At 36.9% G+C, this 19332-nt stretch overlaps 1 protein-coding gene across 1 annotated transcript in view; it reads left to right on the forward strand.

The window, feature by feature from the left end:
* SPTLC3 (serine palmitoyltransferase long chain base subunit 3) overlaps positions 1–19332 on the forward strand; it is a 135419-nt gene that overhangs the window by 12067 nt on the left and 104020 nt on the right. The window contains exon 2 of the mRNA XM_036245291.1: positions 16930–17115. Coding sequence (XP_036101184.1) covers positions 16930–17115 — 186 coding nt within the window. The remainder of the gene's footprint in view (positions 1–16929; positions 17116–19332) is intronic.

Below are 19332 nucleotides of genomic sequence, written 5' to 3' on the forward strand. Positions count from 1 at the left end.
CACCAGCAAGATCAAAAGACTGTTCTCAACACAACAGCCAAATGATCTTGTCAAATGAAATAACAATGTCACTCTTCTACCCAAATCCTTCCCATCACTTCCGTTTCACTCAGAGCAAAAGCCAAAATCCACACAATGGCCACAAGGCTCTATGGCTTGGTCATCTCTGGCTTATCTCTAGCATTTTCTCCCAGTGTCAAGTGTATTCTAATCACACTGGGCAAACAACACAGCTTTCCACCTGGAACCCTGCACTCTTCTCCCACTTGTACTTCCCAGATAGCCAGGTGCCTGTGCCCTCCCTCCTTCAAGTCCTTTTTCAAACATTATCTTCTCTATAAGAGGTAATCTTAATCTCATGTAAAATGGCAAACCTCCTTACTTCTTGCCTCTCTCATGCTCCTTTTATTTAGTTTTTAACACCATGTACAAACAAACATACACACACACACGCACACACACACACAAATTTATTTCCTATCCATTTGCTGTCTAGCATGTGATTCCACTTTGGCAGGGATTTCTATCTTATCCACTGCTGAATCCCCAGCACCTAGACCAAAACCTGTACATAGTAAGTGCTGAGTAATATTTATGGAATGAATAAATACCATCTGTTTTTACTAATCTATTGCTTGTGAGAACTTTCATTTTAGTATATTTTGTGTGTTACTCAAATTGCTGTTTTCTATCCCCAAGCCTAGCTCTTTAAAAGACTAAAAAGGCCCCACTCATGATACGCAAGCTTTTTCACCAACTTCAAAGTGTAGAACCTTTTTATGAATTAATTTACAGATTCCCTTACTTTTGTTGGAAAACATATACTTCCCTTTTTTAAAAAAGTATTAATGCACTAGATTGTTTTATGTGACCAGGTAGTTACTTGTTTTTTTTCTGGCTGACTTATTTTATTTTGCATAATGGCCTCTAGGTCCATCCATGTCTTAGCAAATGATAATGTTTCATTCTATTTTATGGCCCAGTAATATTTTTTTGTATATCTGTACCACATCTTCTTCATCCATTCATCTATCGATAGACACTTAGGTTGCTTCCATATCTTGTCTATGGTAAATAATGCTGGAATACACATACGGGTGCTATATCATTTTGAATTAGTGTTTTGTTTTCTTTGGATAAATACCCAGAAATGGAATTGCTTGAATCATATAGTAGTTTTATTTTTAATTTTTGCAAACCCTCAATACTATTTTCCATGGTGGCTGCACTAATTTACAATCCAATAAACAGTGCATGATTTATATTGATATCCAGATATTTTGATACCTAGATATTATGTATACTCCAAGCATGGGGTTAGGGAACATGCCTTAAGCAAGCTAAACTTTTTAAAGATAATACAAATAGAAATTAAGTTGTATTGATTAATCCTGATGATTCTGTTGCCTCTTAGCAGGAGATGAAATATGCCTGGATTAGAGAGAAAATGATTAATACTACAGGATGTACAGGCTTGTTATCTGGTTTTAATAAAATTCTCCATTCTCAGAGTTGAATGTCCAAGAAAAGTCAGTACAATCTCTTTTCTCACTAATGACCCTGCATATGAGTTGATTTTTAAAATTTCATTTAACAAACATTTTTATTGCACTACATGTCAAGAACACAAATACTAACTTATTTGATTCTCATAATGTCATTATGTGTCTTGGTTACTAATGGTTACGAACCTTTTTTTTTTTTAGATGAGGATCATACAAAAGTTAGGTAAATTTGTCTAAGATTTAAACCTTTAGTTAGTATTTTAGGCTGGCCCCAGAGTCTGTGTCTTTATGACTAGAAAAAAACAATGCCTCTCCTTAAGCTTCTTATTGTGACTATTTGCAAAGTTACAGAAATATCATGAGAGTTCTACAATGAATACTTGTATACCTACCACCTGAATTCTATAGTTAACATTTTACTATATTTGTTTTATCTCATGTTGATCCACCTATCTATCCCTTTCTCCATCCATCAATTGATATGTTTTATGCATTTCAAAGAAAGTTGTAGAATCAATATATTTCATTCCTAAACTTTTCCATCTATGTATCACTAACCAAACTTCAATTTTAGTTTATTGTTTCTTTTTTCTTCTTTTGAAGCAAAACTTACATATAATGAAATGCATAAATATGAAGCATGCCATTCCATGAATTTGACCTACACTACCTTTTGATTGTTCTTATTGGGATGGGTTTCATAATATAGTTTTGACTGCATAAAGATATTATAAAACTGCTCACTTAGCATTGGAGAGTTTAATCTCTGGATGAAAGAACTGAATCATATGTAAATTAGGGTCAAATGAGGTAAAGGAAGGGCTCAAGGAGAGGCTGACTCACTAGAGAAGTTCTTCTGTTGTACACATTTAATTCCAAAGACATCAAGAGCCATTTTCCTCACTTCATGCTGTGCTTTAAAATAATATTTTTCATGAGGTATGTTCAATAGTAGAATATTATCAGGAATATGAGTGCCTGTAAGTTAAACAGAAAGAGATTTATAATCATAGGACATGAATAAAGCATCTACAAAATAACAGAAAGAAAAAAATAAAGAGCCATTTTCCTTTTCAGTCTTTAATTTAATCCAGCTAGCAGTAAGAAAACTTAGTTTAGAAATTCTTACAATTCCACTCTATCCCCTGTCTTCCTGCACATGGAGAAATAAGGCTCAGCAAAGTTAAGTGACTGCCTCCAAAGTCACACCAATGTGATATTCCCCTATTCTCTTGTCACCCAGACCAAGACCTTTTCTGGAAAGTTGAATTTTTTTTTTTTTTGAAACCTCTAAGCTTTTACTACCAACAGCCAGGGATCACATATTTGAAGACTCAATGTGGTATGTGCTATTGCAAATTCCTTAATCTCTATTTAAAAATTGATATTGCAAAATTGTATTTGTTTCATGTAAGAACTAAAGGCATCTTTTTTCCTGTCTCCCAAAATAAGAGTCATATGTTGAGAGCTTCCTTTTTTGCATTTCTTAGGACAACATGTCAGAGAAATCAATATTAGAGTAATGATTGCTTCCACACCTGGGGACCTACCATGTGTTTGCACTTTTTAAAATATTGTTAATCAACAATAGGCTTTCAAATTTTATACTTAAGGATCTGAGGTTCAAAGAGGTTCATCACCCACATGGCTGAAAAATAGTGGAACCAGGATTTCCTCACTCCTAGTATCATGTATCCTGTTGCCACAGCCCTGCTGCCCTAATAAATTGAATCACCACATAGAAATTGGGGGTAGGGCTTCCAATGGCATTGCCTAAGCTTTAATTTCAGCTCCATATTGGTAGCTCTGAAACTTTTGGTAAGTGGACTATTAATTCCCCATTTGGATGATGAGGATAATAGTAGTATCTACCCAACAGAGTTGTTGCTAAGTGATACCTATGGTAGTGTGTGCAAAGACTTAGAAAAGTGTCAATGACCAAAGGAAACACTCCATAAATGTGAGCTATTGTTAATGTTGGCCCTTGCAGGAATCTGCCGTACTTCCATCCTTACCCATTCTTTGATGAAACAGTTTCAGAATACAATGAGAAGAGGCATAATGGACTGCATATTGTCATGGCCTTTAACACACAGTGACAGAAATACTTGAGTAAAAGACCAACAAGTCTTTAAATAAAATCAAATGGAATATTAGAGAATAATAATAGAGAGAGGTGAAGGTTAAGTATTAAGTTGGAACAATTATGAAATCATGACAATAGCAGATCCTGTTGATTCCAAAGACCAGCTTTTATGTCCTATGCCTGAAAAATCTCTCTGGGCTCCTGAAGCCTGTTCTGTCCTAGGATGCACCAGGCTAGAAGTGCCAGAGAACAAACACCCCCAAGAGTAGCCCTCACCCATTGACTGATGGGAACAGGAGGATAAACACCCCACTTGCTACCCTGCAGGTGGATAATGCCAAAGCATGTGCTATACTGTTTCCCAGAGTCCTCACCAGAAGTGAGCTCCGTTGCTCACAGTAATAACCTTCACTGGTTCCCATCTTCTCTGTCTTTCCTCTACTAGTGCTCACCTTCTAAATTAACAGCTTGCATTTGAATCCTTTATTCGGGGTCTGCTTCTGTGGAAACCAAAATTAAGACAATAATTTCTTTAAAATCCAACCAATTATTGGTCCCTTTAATTTTCAGCATCAAACTACATGATCCTTTTATCTGTACAATGATCTTTATATCCAGGATCTCATTGGACCCTCACAGTATTGCTGTGAAGTAGACAGACAACTACTATTTATTCACTTTAGAGATGAAAAACCAGGACACAGAAAAATAATAAGACCAAAGTCACATGGATGGTGGGGATAGAAGTGTAAAACCATCCCATATTTTCTGACACTTATGTTCACAAATGTCTCAAAGAACTGGCTATAGTAGACATTTAGCAATCCCTTTTTTAGTACATGAAACCCCATCAACTGCCCCTTACAAGAAAAGATAGGCATTGTAAAAGTTGGGACCTCATTCCTTCAGTAGTTTAATTCACAGCAAGAAAAAAAAGTGCTGTATTAGTTATTACTTTTGCTCAGAAGAGCAACTTTGATGTTTGGTCTTACTAAATTTTATTAATCTATGGGATACTGAAAGCCTTGAAAAATATTAATTTCTGCCTTAGATTTCTACAGCCATGTAACAAGTGATTTCACATGACACACCAGACAGCATGATTTTCTATAAATCATTAAAAATTATTTACCTTTGTCTTTCTTGTGTTACATTGCATAGCTATTCCTGAGAATCACCTCTCTCTGAGCCCTCAATCACCCTCAACTCTATTTTCAAACACATGACATCATGAATGCTTGCTTCCAGATCCAGTTGGAGAATATAAGTCAATACACTTTTTGGTTCCTATATTGAGCTTGCTGGAGGTAATGACATCATAAGGGACCCTTGGGTTCTTTCAGCTTGTTATGTTTGTCAGTCACCTAATCCTATAGTTAGTTCTAAAGAAACTACACCCCAGCTCTATATCTTCTCAAATATCCGAATAATAATGGCATAACTGGTCTCAAATTTCAGAGAAGCATGTTATCTCATTTTCTAGATCATAGTGACACATTTTTCAATAGGCAGCTAAGACTCAAACAGGTGCCATCAGTTGTCCAAGATCTCAAAATAGCCAGTCCAGGGAGAGACATACCTCTGTTCACTGCCAATTTCTAGCACCTCTATACAACACTGTCTTTCACATCAAAGAACCAAAAACAAATATTAGAGTCTTTGGCAGTAACATGTTTTGCCAACCCTTGCAAATAACTTGGGACACCTAGGATATTTCACAACTGATGAACTTGAACTCTTGAATCAGTTTGTTAGTTTATGCAAAGGGGACTGGCATTTTCTCTAAGGGGCCATGCTTCCCACTTGTCAATTTTTAGCAAGACTACTAAATTAGGTACCTATAGACTGAGAAACAGAAGTACTCCACATGTTAACCTAAGAAAATGACACAAAGAATGAAATAAATAAATCAAAAACATCAGTTTTCTTTTGTTAAGTGTAATATCAATCATTATACCAATCAGATGACCCATGTCTTGCACTCATTCATTACTTAGGGGTCAGAAACTATGATGGCTAAAATAAAAAGCCTGGATTCACTAAGCTGGTTGATTCAGAAGTATAGGTAAAAACTAATCAAGATTAGCCTTGCTTTAGGAGAAGTTAATATTTTTGTAATTGTGTGCCACATGATGAAAAATTAATCAGCTAATTATAACTATGACCATGAACACTATCGATTTTTTTGGAAGCAAAGAAATAAATTGTTATGTTATATTCTTGGTGACTTGATTGTTTGGAGACAGGATGCTTATTTGTCCAAGGAGCAAAACTTCTCTTAGAAAATAAAATGGCATGTTCTGCCTTCCATGAAAACAAAAGATTTTAGCAATCTGTATACATTCAACTAAGCATATTTTTTAATGGACACATTCTGCCTTGATAGGCAAGCAAAAGATAAACCAGCTTATATGTTTCTAGGCTTCCCATGACATTCATATATGTGTGTGCTTTACTAGGGTGGCAAGCAGAGAAGAGTAGGGAAAGAGGCAAGAAGAATAAATGTGCAAAATCCTCAGAAACACAGAGAAGGAACAACAACTGAATCTTAGCCAGATTTTCTCTTTCTGAGTAGGAAGGCATTCTGCTTCTTCATGTTGCTGAATGGTAGGCACTGTTTGGTCTAGCTTCAGGGAATAAGAAGTGTTGGGGGGTTCAGGATCATTGAGGTACAAGAATAAATTGTTTCAATTTGACTCAAAGGAAAAAACTATTTTTTGTAATTCAAGTTCAATCCACTGAGTTCAGCCAAGTGACTCTCAGAACCACATTTTGTGTGCTTCCAGGAGCCCCACCCTGGATATAACTCACCTATAAGTCATTAGCTGCCTGACATGGGAAAGAAATGCCATAAGGCACACCTCACTGTAACGTCAAAACATGCCTTTGTTGTTGGTCCACTCTCATGCAGTTTAGGAGATTCTATTCTTATGATTTTGGGTTGTATGTTCAAAATTTCAAAATCAGCTGAACAAGTTTGCTTCATCAAATCTTCTACAATGGATATGATAGAGACTTTAAAATCACCAACCATACAACCATGTATCACTGTGAATTACTGAATGAGTGCGCTCCTGGAAGACATATAGTCTCCACACAGTCTTGCAAAGTCCCTATGAAAGCACATATCTGATCAGATCTTTAAGCCACCATTTACTTAAAACTCATCCGAGGCTTCCCTTATTACCATCAGGGCCATAATCTTAACTTGGCTTATGAATTCGGCATAAGCTCCCAGCCTATTCAAACATTTATCAAGTATTTAATCAATACTTATTTCATATCAGATGCCACTCTCAGCACTGGAGTACTAGCAAGGGACAACGTGATCGGTTTCCCTCCTGGAACTGACCTTCAGCCATGTCTGTTCCCCCTCACGATACCTGCCACCCACACACACCCCATCCCTTTCCTGAAAATGCTCAGGTTCTTTCTGCTGCTGGAAACACTGTGTGTGGTAAACTCCTAATGATAGTTCCAACCAGATAGTAAATATGTTTAGTTCTATGGGCTATACAACCTCTGTCATAACTACTCATCTCTGTCATTATAGTGGGAAAGCAGTCATAGATAGTACATAAACAAATGGATGTAGCTATGTTCCAATAAAACTTTATTTACAGAAGTAGGTGGTGGACAAGATTGGCCTGTGCACCACAATTTGCTGACCTCAGACAACAGAATCTTGTATGGTGATAGAAATGCTGCATATCTGTCCCCTCAGTAATGTAGCCATCAGTCTTATATGGTTATTGAACACTTGAAATCTGGCTGGTGCAATTGAGGATATAAATCTCTAAATTTATTTAATTTCACTTACTTAATTTGAATATAAATACCACATGTGACTAGTGACGACTGAATTGAACAGCATACAGAGAGCCCATGAGTGTCATGAGGACAGGAGCTGTGTTCTACTTAGTTACCGCTGTATTCCCCGGACCTAAATCAGCAGCGGGCACAGAGTAAGTGCTCAAAATGTGTTTGTTGAATGAATGAACAAATTTATAAATATGAAATGACTTATCAGACTTCTTGTTTGTTTCTTACTACTGCTATACACTGCTCTCCAGTCTCAAAAAGTTATACTTTTGTGTGCACATTTGATCTCCCCATTACCCCATGAGCTCCATGAGGGTGGGAGCTTTGAGAGAGCCCATCTGAATGCCCCTCCCCATGCCCAGTGTGAGTACATGCACGTGGTGGTCAGCCTTCCCACGAAGTGTTTGCTGTTACCACTGCCCACCTGGAAAAGAGAAAGATTCAGCCCCTTAGCTATTTTATGTCTTAACTATGTTCCAAACTGTCATGTTTCAGAGATCTAACTTCAAGGTTTCTGCTTTAACACTGGTGTTGTGGAATTGAGAAATTCATTAGTCCTGCCTTTTCTTGCTTTATAACCCTGGGGAAGTTTCTTAGTACCCTGTGTCTCTTTCATTAAGTAAAGATAATTCTGATTCTATTATAGCTATTCACCACCTACCTCTTAGGAATATTATGTAAATAAATAAGATCACTGCCACAAAAGCTTTGAGCACCTCAGAGATAAGCACTGTTTTCACATGGCACATTTTAACTGATCAAGAAGATAAGTAGGTGGTAGTTATTCTCGGTGATACTAAACCACTGGTGCACTGTTTTCTCTCATTTATCAGTGTAACTTAATAAAAGCTCTGTGATCCTCCAGTGAGTCAGCTGGTTGCAAATAAGATCAAAATAATGCAATCATTGCAGGGTGGTGAGACAGCTCTTTGTTCCAAAGTTGAATTGTGTCTAATTGACTTCAGCGACTCTGCCCCAGCTGTCAGCTCAGGTAGAATCCTAGGATCCTATAAATTTTTCTCCTTGGCATTCCTCCAGCAGTTCTGATAAGGGGGCATCTCATTAAAGCTACCCCTTTCTTTCACTTCTATCTGAAACAGAAAGTCTGGCTTGCCTTGCCCTAGAAAGCCTATTTCATTTCGGTGGGCTTTATACATCCCACCTCCAAGTAGGTTACACATGAGATCCATGTAAGGTCCTGTTCCTCTTGTTTTATCCCACTAACAAGTGCCTGTATTGGTCCTCCTGTCCTAGAAGGCCCTCATCTCCTCTCCCAAACTTTCCTAATCCTGTGTTTCTCTCATTCATTCATTAATTTTTATAGCAGATAGTCATTGGCACTCTGCTGGGGACTCTGTTTAGACCCTTTTAAGCAATCTTGCCCTTTCTGTGAATACACTTCTCAATCTGGTATGTCCTGGGGAAACCTGTGGGTCTCTTCACGGGTTGCTCTGACTTATTAACTAAGTTTTCACATGGTGAAGAGAAAAGCCAAGATAGTTGGAAACCAACTTAACCTCTCTAGAACTGAACTTGTTTACCAATAGAAAGAAAGGGTTTGAGTAGAGAATATATAAAGAACTAGTCCACTCTCAAGTTCCATGTTTATAATCTGTCTCTCTCTCTGACTTCTTCGGTCACTGACGCCTATATCCTGCAATCTATGCTTTTCCATCATGCACTGCCTAACATGCAGAGATGCTGATTAAATTGAGAATTGAAACTTGGACTCAGTTAATTTTCTGGCATAAACTTTCCCAGATATAAATTTGAATTTTGGTCAGCCCAAACGTGTTCTTGGGAAAGTAACATGGTTCTCAGACTTCTTTCTAAAGCTTCTAAGTGAGGGTTAGAAATATGAGTACTTTAATAAAATTCCTATAGTATATATATTCATCATGAAAGTAATACTAGATGTCATAATAAAAAATAAAAAAAAGGCACCAAACAACAGTTTATTTCTCACACTATTAAGTCTAAATGGTAGCGATAGGAATTTGAAGAGGGAGGTGGTAAGGACTCTATCACATGGCCACATTTGTCTGCTAGGGGTATGAAAAATGTAGTTCAGTGACAGAAAGAGGAAAGAAAAACGGTTTTGGTGAACAGTCAGTCTTTGGACACCGGACAGCAAGGTTAAAATGTTTGAAATGTTTGAAAGGCCTGAGTGAGAGATAGTGGAAGCTATTATTTTTGCAAGTGATCCTTTATTTTCTGTCCTTTTATCGAATGACTTGTCTTTTAACGGTATCATTGTGATAGAATGTGGCGAGTGTGATGAGTGTTATGCCATGAGAACATCTAGCCTGGACTTTTTAGAATGCAAAGCCGGAGCTGGGTCTCAAACAGTGGATGTTAGACAGGCAAATAATATATGTACGTAGAGCAGAGAAGTAGAGCTGGCAGCAGACAGTTAGCAAAAGGCGTGAAAACTGAAGAAATTATAGGAAACTGGCAGCATGAAGGAAAGGTTTGAGAAGGACAAAAATCAGGATGTAAAATGAAAGCAGTTTGACATTTTTGACAAACGAAAGACAGGAAATCAGAGGACTTCAGACAGGCATTGTAGTCTATGCTAAGAAACATAACTTTATCTTGAAAACCAGCACTTCCACAGCATAGGTAAATTTATATGAAAGGCAACATACATTTGATACATGTGCTAGGTTTCCCGAAGTTCATTGGATTTTCACTTCAGGATTTTAATAATACTCAATAAGCTGAGTCAATCAACACATGTTTATTCAGAACCTACCATGTGAAACTGTGTGTTGACAATGGGTATTTCCCCTGGCTCTCACATTCTAGATTATGTGCACTGTGAAGAATCACCAAGGGGTGCAAAGTACGAAACTTTTCTAAAACCCTTTTTGTTGATGACCATCCCTAGGGATCACTGTGGAAGTACTGTTATAAATTATACTTGTATGTTAGAGCTAGAGATAAAGTTATCTAGCAACTGCAGATCTGGGGAGGCGGGTGGAGTAAAGAGATCATCCAGAAGGTGATTGCAGTGGTCCAAGAGAAAGGCTGCAGCATCCCCTGGATGCTCTCAGGCTGTCTTGGATATCTTTCTCTACATGCATTTCTACTGCCCTTATCCTTCCAGCCCTCATACTTCCCCACCATTGGGCAACTGTCTTCTCATTCATGAGAGCTCCCTGCCTCTTCAAGCCAGTGTTAAATGCATCTTCCTCCCAGGTCCCATGGTACCCTGTACATTTCTCCTGATACCATTTGTCGGCCTGTAGTTTGTCTCTGAGAACATCCTGTCTCCTGGCAGAGCATATGGTAACACAGACACTAAATAAGGCTTGATTTAGTGTTGAAATAGAAATAAAACAACAATAAAAAATTTTAGGTAGATGTGATGTTAGAGTTTTAAGGAAATATGAAAAAAGTTAACAATTGAAGTTTCATGTATTAGTATATCTCAGCTGTCTGAACAACTTGAGTTGACTGAGAAACTCAGTTTCTTATGCTCCAGCTATCCTACTGGGAACTCCTAGGTAGGAGGTCTCCACCTAGATTATATCCAGTGGAATATCATATTCCAGGGTCTGTCCAAAGGTTAATGATTAATTATACCAGGGGTGAAATATATGAGTTTCATAAAGCATTTCTAAATACATGACATAATGTGGCTAAAATACTCATTTTTTTAAATTCACAGACAACCTTAAGAAATTAAATATCCTTTCAAATAAGACAGTACTTTTGTGCTAGCTCTCCCACTGAGACCTGCTTTGAGTTGATTTTTGTGTACATTGTAAAGAAGAGGTCCAGCATCAGTTGCTCGAGTTTTTGTGTGGGAGTCCCTATACACAACAGTTTTTCTCAACATCAGTATCCCAACCCCTCCACTCTCCTCATTAGCCTCCCATTTCTTCCTCATCTTTCACACCTATTCTCTCCTAGTGGACCCCCATTCTCCCATTTCTCCCTATGTGTAAGCACTGGTCGAGGCTCTACACAATTCTTTCTCTTCTATTCTAAATATTTTCCTAAAAACAGCATCATTCATTCTAACAGTTTCATCTATGATCTCTGTTCAGACTTAATGAAAATCATAACATTTAATGGGTGCTTACTGGGAAGGGGGGAAGGCACTTTGCATATTTTATCTCAATAATTTTCAGAACAACTCTTATTAACTCAATTTTACACATGAAGCATTTGAGGGCATACAGTCAGCAAATGGAAGTGTCTGGATTTGAACCCAGTCAGTCTTACTCCTGTGCTAGTGCTCTCCACCTGTATGCTCTACCTCCCATCCAGACTGGGCTCCAATTCCACTTTTTTTCAGGAGGATAGTCCTGACCATTTAGTGTGATAATGGTCCCTCCGTTTGTCTCATTCTTATAACATTTACTTTTTGCTCTATGTTATGGTCATTTATACTCACCCCCTTCCTTACCCCCATATAACATTATCCTACTGATTCTGGGAGAAAAGGACTGGATTTATTGATTTCATATCCCCTTTAATATTATTTTAAGACAGTGCAAAATGGGCAGCCAGTAAAATACCTGCTAATCTGAGTGGAAGAGTAATTGTCTGTAAAGTGGTTCCTCCCAGCGTGCCCCAACACTCTGTTTATTTCCAGATGTAACAGGCACGCAGGAAGTACAACCCCCCCAGGGTGTCACCATGTCCCAATTGACCTGGCATCTTGGGCAAGGTAGCTTTGGAGCTTTTCATTTTCAAGGCTGTGAAAAGAAATGTAGAACAAAGAAAGAAAATGTGTTATGGATAAACAGGCTGTGTCTGCCTTAGCCAGCAAACTTATTAAGCAAAATGTTATGCTTCATTTACTGAATTCTCATATTTCAAAATAACTATCCAACCCCAGTCTGATAAATCCTTCCCACGAGGCGTGACTGACTTGAATTTTAAATAAAGGAATGTAGTAAATGAGTCACTTTCCATTTGTTCAGAAACACCTGTGTATTTCCAGATAACTTTATTCTCCATGAAAGTATCTCATTTTCTTTCTGCCAAATAAAAGTATATTAAGTTAAATTTTAAAAATAAAGTTATGTAAGAGAGAGTAAAGTAGATATTGATTTCAGCTGTTGAATAGTGTTGAAAGTTTCTTCTTTGCATTATAGCTATCTTAGAAAACAAGTCTCAGGTGCAAAAGAAGTTACACGGGCCCCAGACTGAGCATCCAACTGCGGGTTCTGAGCATCCAACTGACTCTCTGCATGCAGATAGAGAGTCTGTTGTGTACAGTACAGATTTTTCTCAGAACCTAAAATTTAAGCAGAAAATTCCCATGGATTTCAGGGTAAATGCTCTGCTTGTTTTTGGCCACATATGGAGTTCAGGAATGGATATGGGACCAGAAAAGGAATAAAATAGAAAACCTTTTGCTGATCCTCACAGGGAAAACCTTCTTCTTCTGTAAAACCCTTAAAAGAAATGGGTCCCAAAGTCTTGTCCCAAGCCCACTGCTCTTCTCTCTGTGTAATTTGCCCTTTACCACATTCAGCCATGGCTTGAACTGTGCCTCACAATGGTTGACTCCCAGATCCTCTACTTCAGCCAGAGACTTTCTCTTTTCTTGCACCCCTACCTGCCTGGCAAACAGTCCCCCTCCTGCGCACAATCTCCACCTCCAACAACAATACTATGATGCTCCCTGCAGATACTTTTCATTTTCCTCTTTCTTGAAATGGCACCTAATCAGTCACAAAAACTCATCAAATCTTACTTAATGAGAATTTCAGTCCCTTTTTCTAGAGTCTGGACAAATACAGGAAGGAAGGAAGCCAAATTGTGTATCCCCATGATGTGGAAGGAACCTGGAAGTGGATCTTAATTGGGTCATGAGGGGACCTGGAATACTGAAGACTGATGCAGTCCCAAGTCAAGCACCGAGTAGAGCCGAGGAAGGGGCCAAAAGTTGGCACTAGAATCATAAAATTCATCATCTATCAGACCTATAACATTGATGTGAGGACATAATGAGGGGGAGGTCAAGAAGTCAGGAGTAGGAACCATGTCTGTCTAGGTCATCTTCAAATCCCCAGAACCTAGCTCTTTGCTGGCTTATGGTAGGCACTCAATAAGTGCCTTATATTCAAAATATGAGCTATATATTATAATATTTCACTTACTTTTTATTCAAGACCTCATATTAAGCAATGCTATCTCACTTTTATTATTTTAAACTACTAGGTAGTGTTTGAGGATGACGCATCAGGCAAGAGCAACCTTCCCCAATGTTAGTTAGGGGTGGCTAGGGAAGAAACATGATATAACGGATAGATAAAAGGATAAGACATTTTAATAAAATTTAAAAATGTTTGTGGGGTTTTGACTTAACAACTCAAATGTTAGATATCATTATAAAAGTTGTTTTTAATTGTTTTTTTTTTTTTTTTTTAAGTAATGTAGAGATAAGACCCAGTCATCTACCGGATAAATTAATTTTATTGTTTATATATTTTGTGGCTTGGTAATTACATCACAGATATTCCAAAATACTGCATCTCAAATAATGTAGAGGAAACAAAGGAGATAAGTTCTAGAAAACTATGTTGAGGAATCAAGGATACTTGTAGTAATGATAATGAGTACATGAGTGGTAAAGCCAGTATTTCTAATTAACATGATTTTATACAATATATCCTTCTATACATGTATAAGATAGATTAATACATTAAATACTAGTAGATATTTTATAGTTTCTTATAAATCACTAAAAGTTATATATTTCAAGCACTCAAACCAGATTGCTCATTTCCCAATGAGATGATCCATAAGAAATGTTGTTGAATAAAGGTATAAATAATCTTTAAAGACAAACTTAATTAAGTAGTAGCATTAGGAATAATTTATTCACTAATCCATTGAGCCAACATTGATTGAGCTACTAGGTGAAAATCAATTAAACAGGACACAGAATGGTTTAGTACCCAAAAATCTACTTTCCACTGGAATGTTGACATATAAAATAAAATAGAGAAATACTTTAACTTTTTATTATTAAAAATTTTAAACATATAGAAAAGTAAAAAAAAAAAAAATATTTAACAAACATCCATAACCTGCATCTAGATGCAACAGTTTTAACATTTCCCCCAAATTGCTTTATGTATATTTTTATTTTTGATGGATCATGTGAAAGAAAACTGATGCTGTCATAAAAGTTTAACCACCCCCTTAATACTTTAGTATCTACAAAGATGAAAACGTTCTCCCACATCACTGTGATACAGTCATCCCCCCAAAATGTATAATTCCCTAATAAGATATATTTCCAGTTCACTTTTATATTTCTAGAGTTCAAAATATGTATTTTTACCAGTTATTATTTTTTACAGAAACAAAGGATTGAATGAAAGACCACACACTCCATTTGGTTTTGTTGCTACTCTTTTTTTTTTTTTTTTATCCTCCCCCGAGGATATTTTTCCATTTTTTGTACAGATAGAGTGGGAAGGAGAGAGGAAGGGAGAGAGAGAGAGAAACATCGATGTGAAGGGACACATCGAGTGGCTGCCACCCGCACAACCAACCAGGGCCGGGGACAAACTGCAACCGAAGTACGTGCCCTTAGCGGGAACCGAACCCAGGTCTCTCTGACCGCAGGCCACGCTCTAACCGCTGAGCCAGACCGGCCAGGGCTGTTGCTACTCTTTTTTTCCACTTGACTCAGTATAATGCACAAATAAAAATTACATGTATTTGAGGTATAGAATGTAATTTTATATAAGTACATGCTATGAAATTATCATGACCAAACTAATTAACATATCCATCACCTTATCTATTTACCAGATTGTGTGTGTGTGGTGAAAACATTTTAGATCTACTATCTTAGCAAATTTCAAATATGCTGTACAGTACTATTAACTATAGTCACCATGCTGTATATAGATACTAAAAACTTATTCATACTATAACTGAAGTATTGTGCTTTTTGACCAACATCTCCCCATTTCCTCACCACCCTTCCATTCTCTCTTCTGTGAGATCTACTTTTCTAGAGTCCACATTTAAGTGAAATCATACAGTGTTTTTCTTTCTCTGTCTTGCTTATTTTGCTTAGCATCATGTCTTCCAGGTTTATGCAAGTTGTTGCAAATGACAGGATTTCCTTCTTTTTTATGGCTGAATAATATTGGTGTGTGTGTGTGTGTGTGTATGTGTGTGTGTGTAACAGTTTCTTTATTCATTCATCCATCAACAAACACTTAAACAGTTTCTGTATCTTGGCTATTGTAAATAATGCAATAAATATGGGAATTTCAAATATCTCTTCAAGATATTAATGTTCTATGAATATACACTCAGAATTGATATTTCTATTTCTTAATTTTTAAAATATTTTTATTGATTTTAGAGAACGAGGAAGGGAGAGGGAGAGATAGAGAAACATCAATCTGCTGCCTCCTGCACACCTACTACTAGGGACTGAAGTGCAAACTGGGAATCAAATTGGTGACTTTTGATGCATGGGGCACTGCCCAATCAACTGAGCCACACCAGCCAGGGCTACTTTTTCTATTTTTTGAGGCAACTTCATATTGTTTTTTTCTTAATGGTTGCACCAATTTATATTCTCACTAATGGTGCACACCCTTTTCTCCACACCCTTGCCAACACTTGTTATCTTTTGTTTTGTTTTTGGGCTTTTTTTTTTTTTTTTTTTTTTATGGTAGCCATCCTAACATGTGTGAACTGATGTCTCATTATTCACAGTTGCATTATTCAATGCAATTTTTATTTGCATTTTCATCATGATGAGTAATGTTAAGCTCCTTTCCATATACCTGTTGGCCATTTGTGTGTCTTTGGGAAAATGTCTGTCTCTTCTGGTTTTTTGCCCATTTTAAAATTGGGTTATTTAGTTTTTTGAGTTGTATGAGTTTCTTATGTATTTTGGATATTAAACCCTTATTAGACATTTGATTTGCAAATATTTTCTCCCACTCACAGGTTGCTTTTAAATTCCGTTGATTGTTTTCTTTGCTGTGCAGAAGATTTTAGTTTGATGTAGTCCCATTTATATATTTTTGTTTTAAAATACCAAACCAATTGTCATGTAGAAATTTCTATCTTGTGATTATTTGTGTCATCACGAAGGGATTTATCATATTCCTCTATCCTGATGTTTCTTGTGAAATGGAAGTTAGATATAAGAACTTGACTAAATTCAGCTTAAATATTTCATTTGTATATTGAGTACTACAATATAATAAAAGCCCAGAGTGACTAATTGTTCCAAATCTGTGATGTAATTTTATCACTTGGTTAAGGTAATAATCTATGGGTGGTATTTTGTCATCTTGTAAAAACCTGATTCTTCATTAACTTTTCACTTAATGGATTTGGCATCTGTTGAGAATTTTTACTTTAATTATTTCATTAGGGGGTTGTAGAATAAAATGTACATTTATGATACCTGTTCAGTGATCAATGTCCAAAAAGGTTGAAAGTCCAAGTTTTTACGTATTATACTGTAATGGGAGAGTGCTAATCTTTGATTTCCTTTTGTATTTTCAGCAAAATGGGAAGCCACATTTTTATGAGAAGCCGATTGTTGAATCCTTTGAGGAGGCACCCCTTCACGTGATGGTTTTCACTTATATGGGATATGGAATTGGAACCCTATTTGGCTATTTCAGAGACTTTTTGAGAAACTGGGGAATAGAAAAATGCAATGCAGCTGTAGAGCGAGAAGAACAAAAAGTACGTATACCCATCTCCCTGGATCTTTGTCAACGCTATTCTTCTCTAAAATGTTCTCAGAAGCAGTGACACATGTATAGGTTCTAAAAAAAAGTGAGGAGCTCAGGAACTACTCAGGCTAAGTGCTATTTATTTCCACTCCTTGACCCTATCCCTTGTGTGTTCATGGACTTGTTTTATGCAAATGTTTATTGATTAATTACTACCAGATACTAAACTGAAAGTTTCTTCATACACTACCGTATTTAACTTTTATAACAACCTCATGAGATAGATATTAAAACACTGTTTTAGAGATTTTAAAAATTATAATATAAGAGCAAGGCACATAGATAGGACTACACTCTGGTCTTCTAGTTGTAACATGAGTATTATTTATATTCTATCCTGGAATAGAAAAGTGTGTCTAAATGAAGTGTGAGATTTTTATTTCATCTAGGGCTTCTCAACTTTAGCACTATTCATATTTTGGACTGGATAATTCTTTGGTGTGGGAGGCTTCCCTGTGCATCATAGAATCTTTAATAGCATACCTGGCCTCTACCCACTAGATGCCATTAGAACTCCCACATACTTGTGATTGTCAAAAATGCCTCCAGACATTGCCAAATATCTCATGGCCTGCAAAATCACCTCCAATTTAGAACGACTGATCTAGATACTTTCGATAGTTAACCTATAAAATTTACATCATCCTCTTTTCACATAGAGCTAACAGAACAACCCGGAAAACATGCAGAGATATGCAAAGAGCCTGCATTTTGTTAACATGATTTCCAAAGGGTTCAAATGATTTATGATGTCATGAATCTTTTTTTTTTTTTTCCTAAAAACTGCTTTGGAATACTCTGAGTGTGGTCATGCATTATTTAACATGATAGAGCCTTAAATACACCTAAGCAAAGAAGATAGGTGAGGCATAAATTTCCGTGTAATATGAGAACCTCAAATCATGTGACTGAGCAACCAGTACCTATGGTAGGATAAACACTTATTACACTAATGCTTCCATGAATAAATCATGTGGGGCATTTCTTTTAAAATTGCCTTAAATCAAGTGTATCACCTTCACAAGAAAATTAGACCCATGTTTATTATTACAATTCCTTCTACCTTTAGCTAGTATGTGAACACATGCTCTATATTAAGTAATGGATGCTAATATACTTAGGAAAAAAAAAAAAAAAGCAGGTCCTGCCATCAGAGAATTTGAAGTCTGGTGTGCAAACACAGGCTCATGAGCAACACATATGGCAAAAAGTGATGATGGGGAGGAGTGTGATATGGAAAATGGGAATCGTGTCCTGGATTTCTTTAGAAAATCAGGAAGCCATGATGCTGGGGCTTGAATAGTGAGCAGAATTTGCCCAGTGGTCAAGGGTACAAAGAAATATATTATCAGAAAAGGGCACTACCTGTGACAAAGTATTCATTAGCTCGTCAATCAAGTCAAATTATATTTGAACATGTATTTTGTGCCAGGCAATGTGCTATAATCAAGGATATAAGAATAATCATGGCAGATAAGGTTCTTGCCGTCAAGGTGCTAACCATAAAAAACATGTAATAAAATTTGAAAAGAGGTACCTTAGAGGTAAGTAGAGAATGTGAAGAGACCTAAAAAGAAAAACATCTAACCCAAACTTGGTGGTCAGTGAAGACTTATGGGAGGAAGAGAAAGTTAAATTGAGATCTAAAGCCTGAAAAGTAAGTAGTAAAACAAAGAATAAGCCAAGATGGGACCAAAGGAGTCTTCAGGGAGAGGAAACATGGTGTGACATGGTCCAGAGGTAAGAGGAAGCACTGTACATTCAAGGAACCACGGAATTCCAGTGACTGAAGTGTTGTGAGAGTGGGAGTATGTGCAGAGAAGATTGTTTCAGAGGCAAGTAGGGACCAGATTACAATGGGTTTTTATAAGTCATGGATATTTATTATAAGAACAATAAAGAAGCATTGAAGGATTTCAGGCAGAGGAATGCAGAATTGTAGATTAGAAAGATCATGTTCACTACCCTATGAAAAAGGAGTGCAGGAGGATAACATACAGACCAAAGAAACCAGTTAAAAGGCTGAAGCAGAAATCCAGGTTTTAAAAAATCTAGATGAGAACGTGGGCTGGAATAACTGGGGTGGTGATAAGAGAAAAGACCAGGGGATGTTTAAGAGGATGGTGAGGGATGATTGGTTTGACTTGAGAAATTAGAGAAGTGAACA

The sequence above is a fragment of the Molossus molossus genome, unplaced genomic scaffold (assembly GCF_014108415.1).
Source record: "Molossus molossus isolate mMolMol1 unplaced genomic scaffold, mMolMol1.p scaffold_m16_p_6, whole genome shotgun sequence".
Lineage (NCBI taxonomy): Eukaryota > Metazoa > Chordata > Mammalia > Chiroptera > Molossidae > Molossus > Molossus molossus.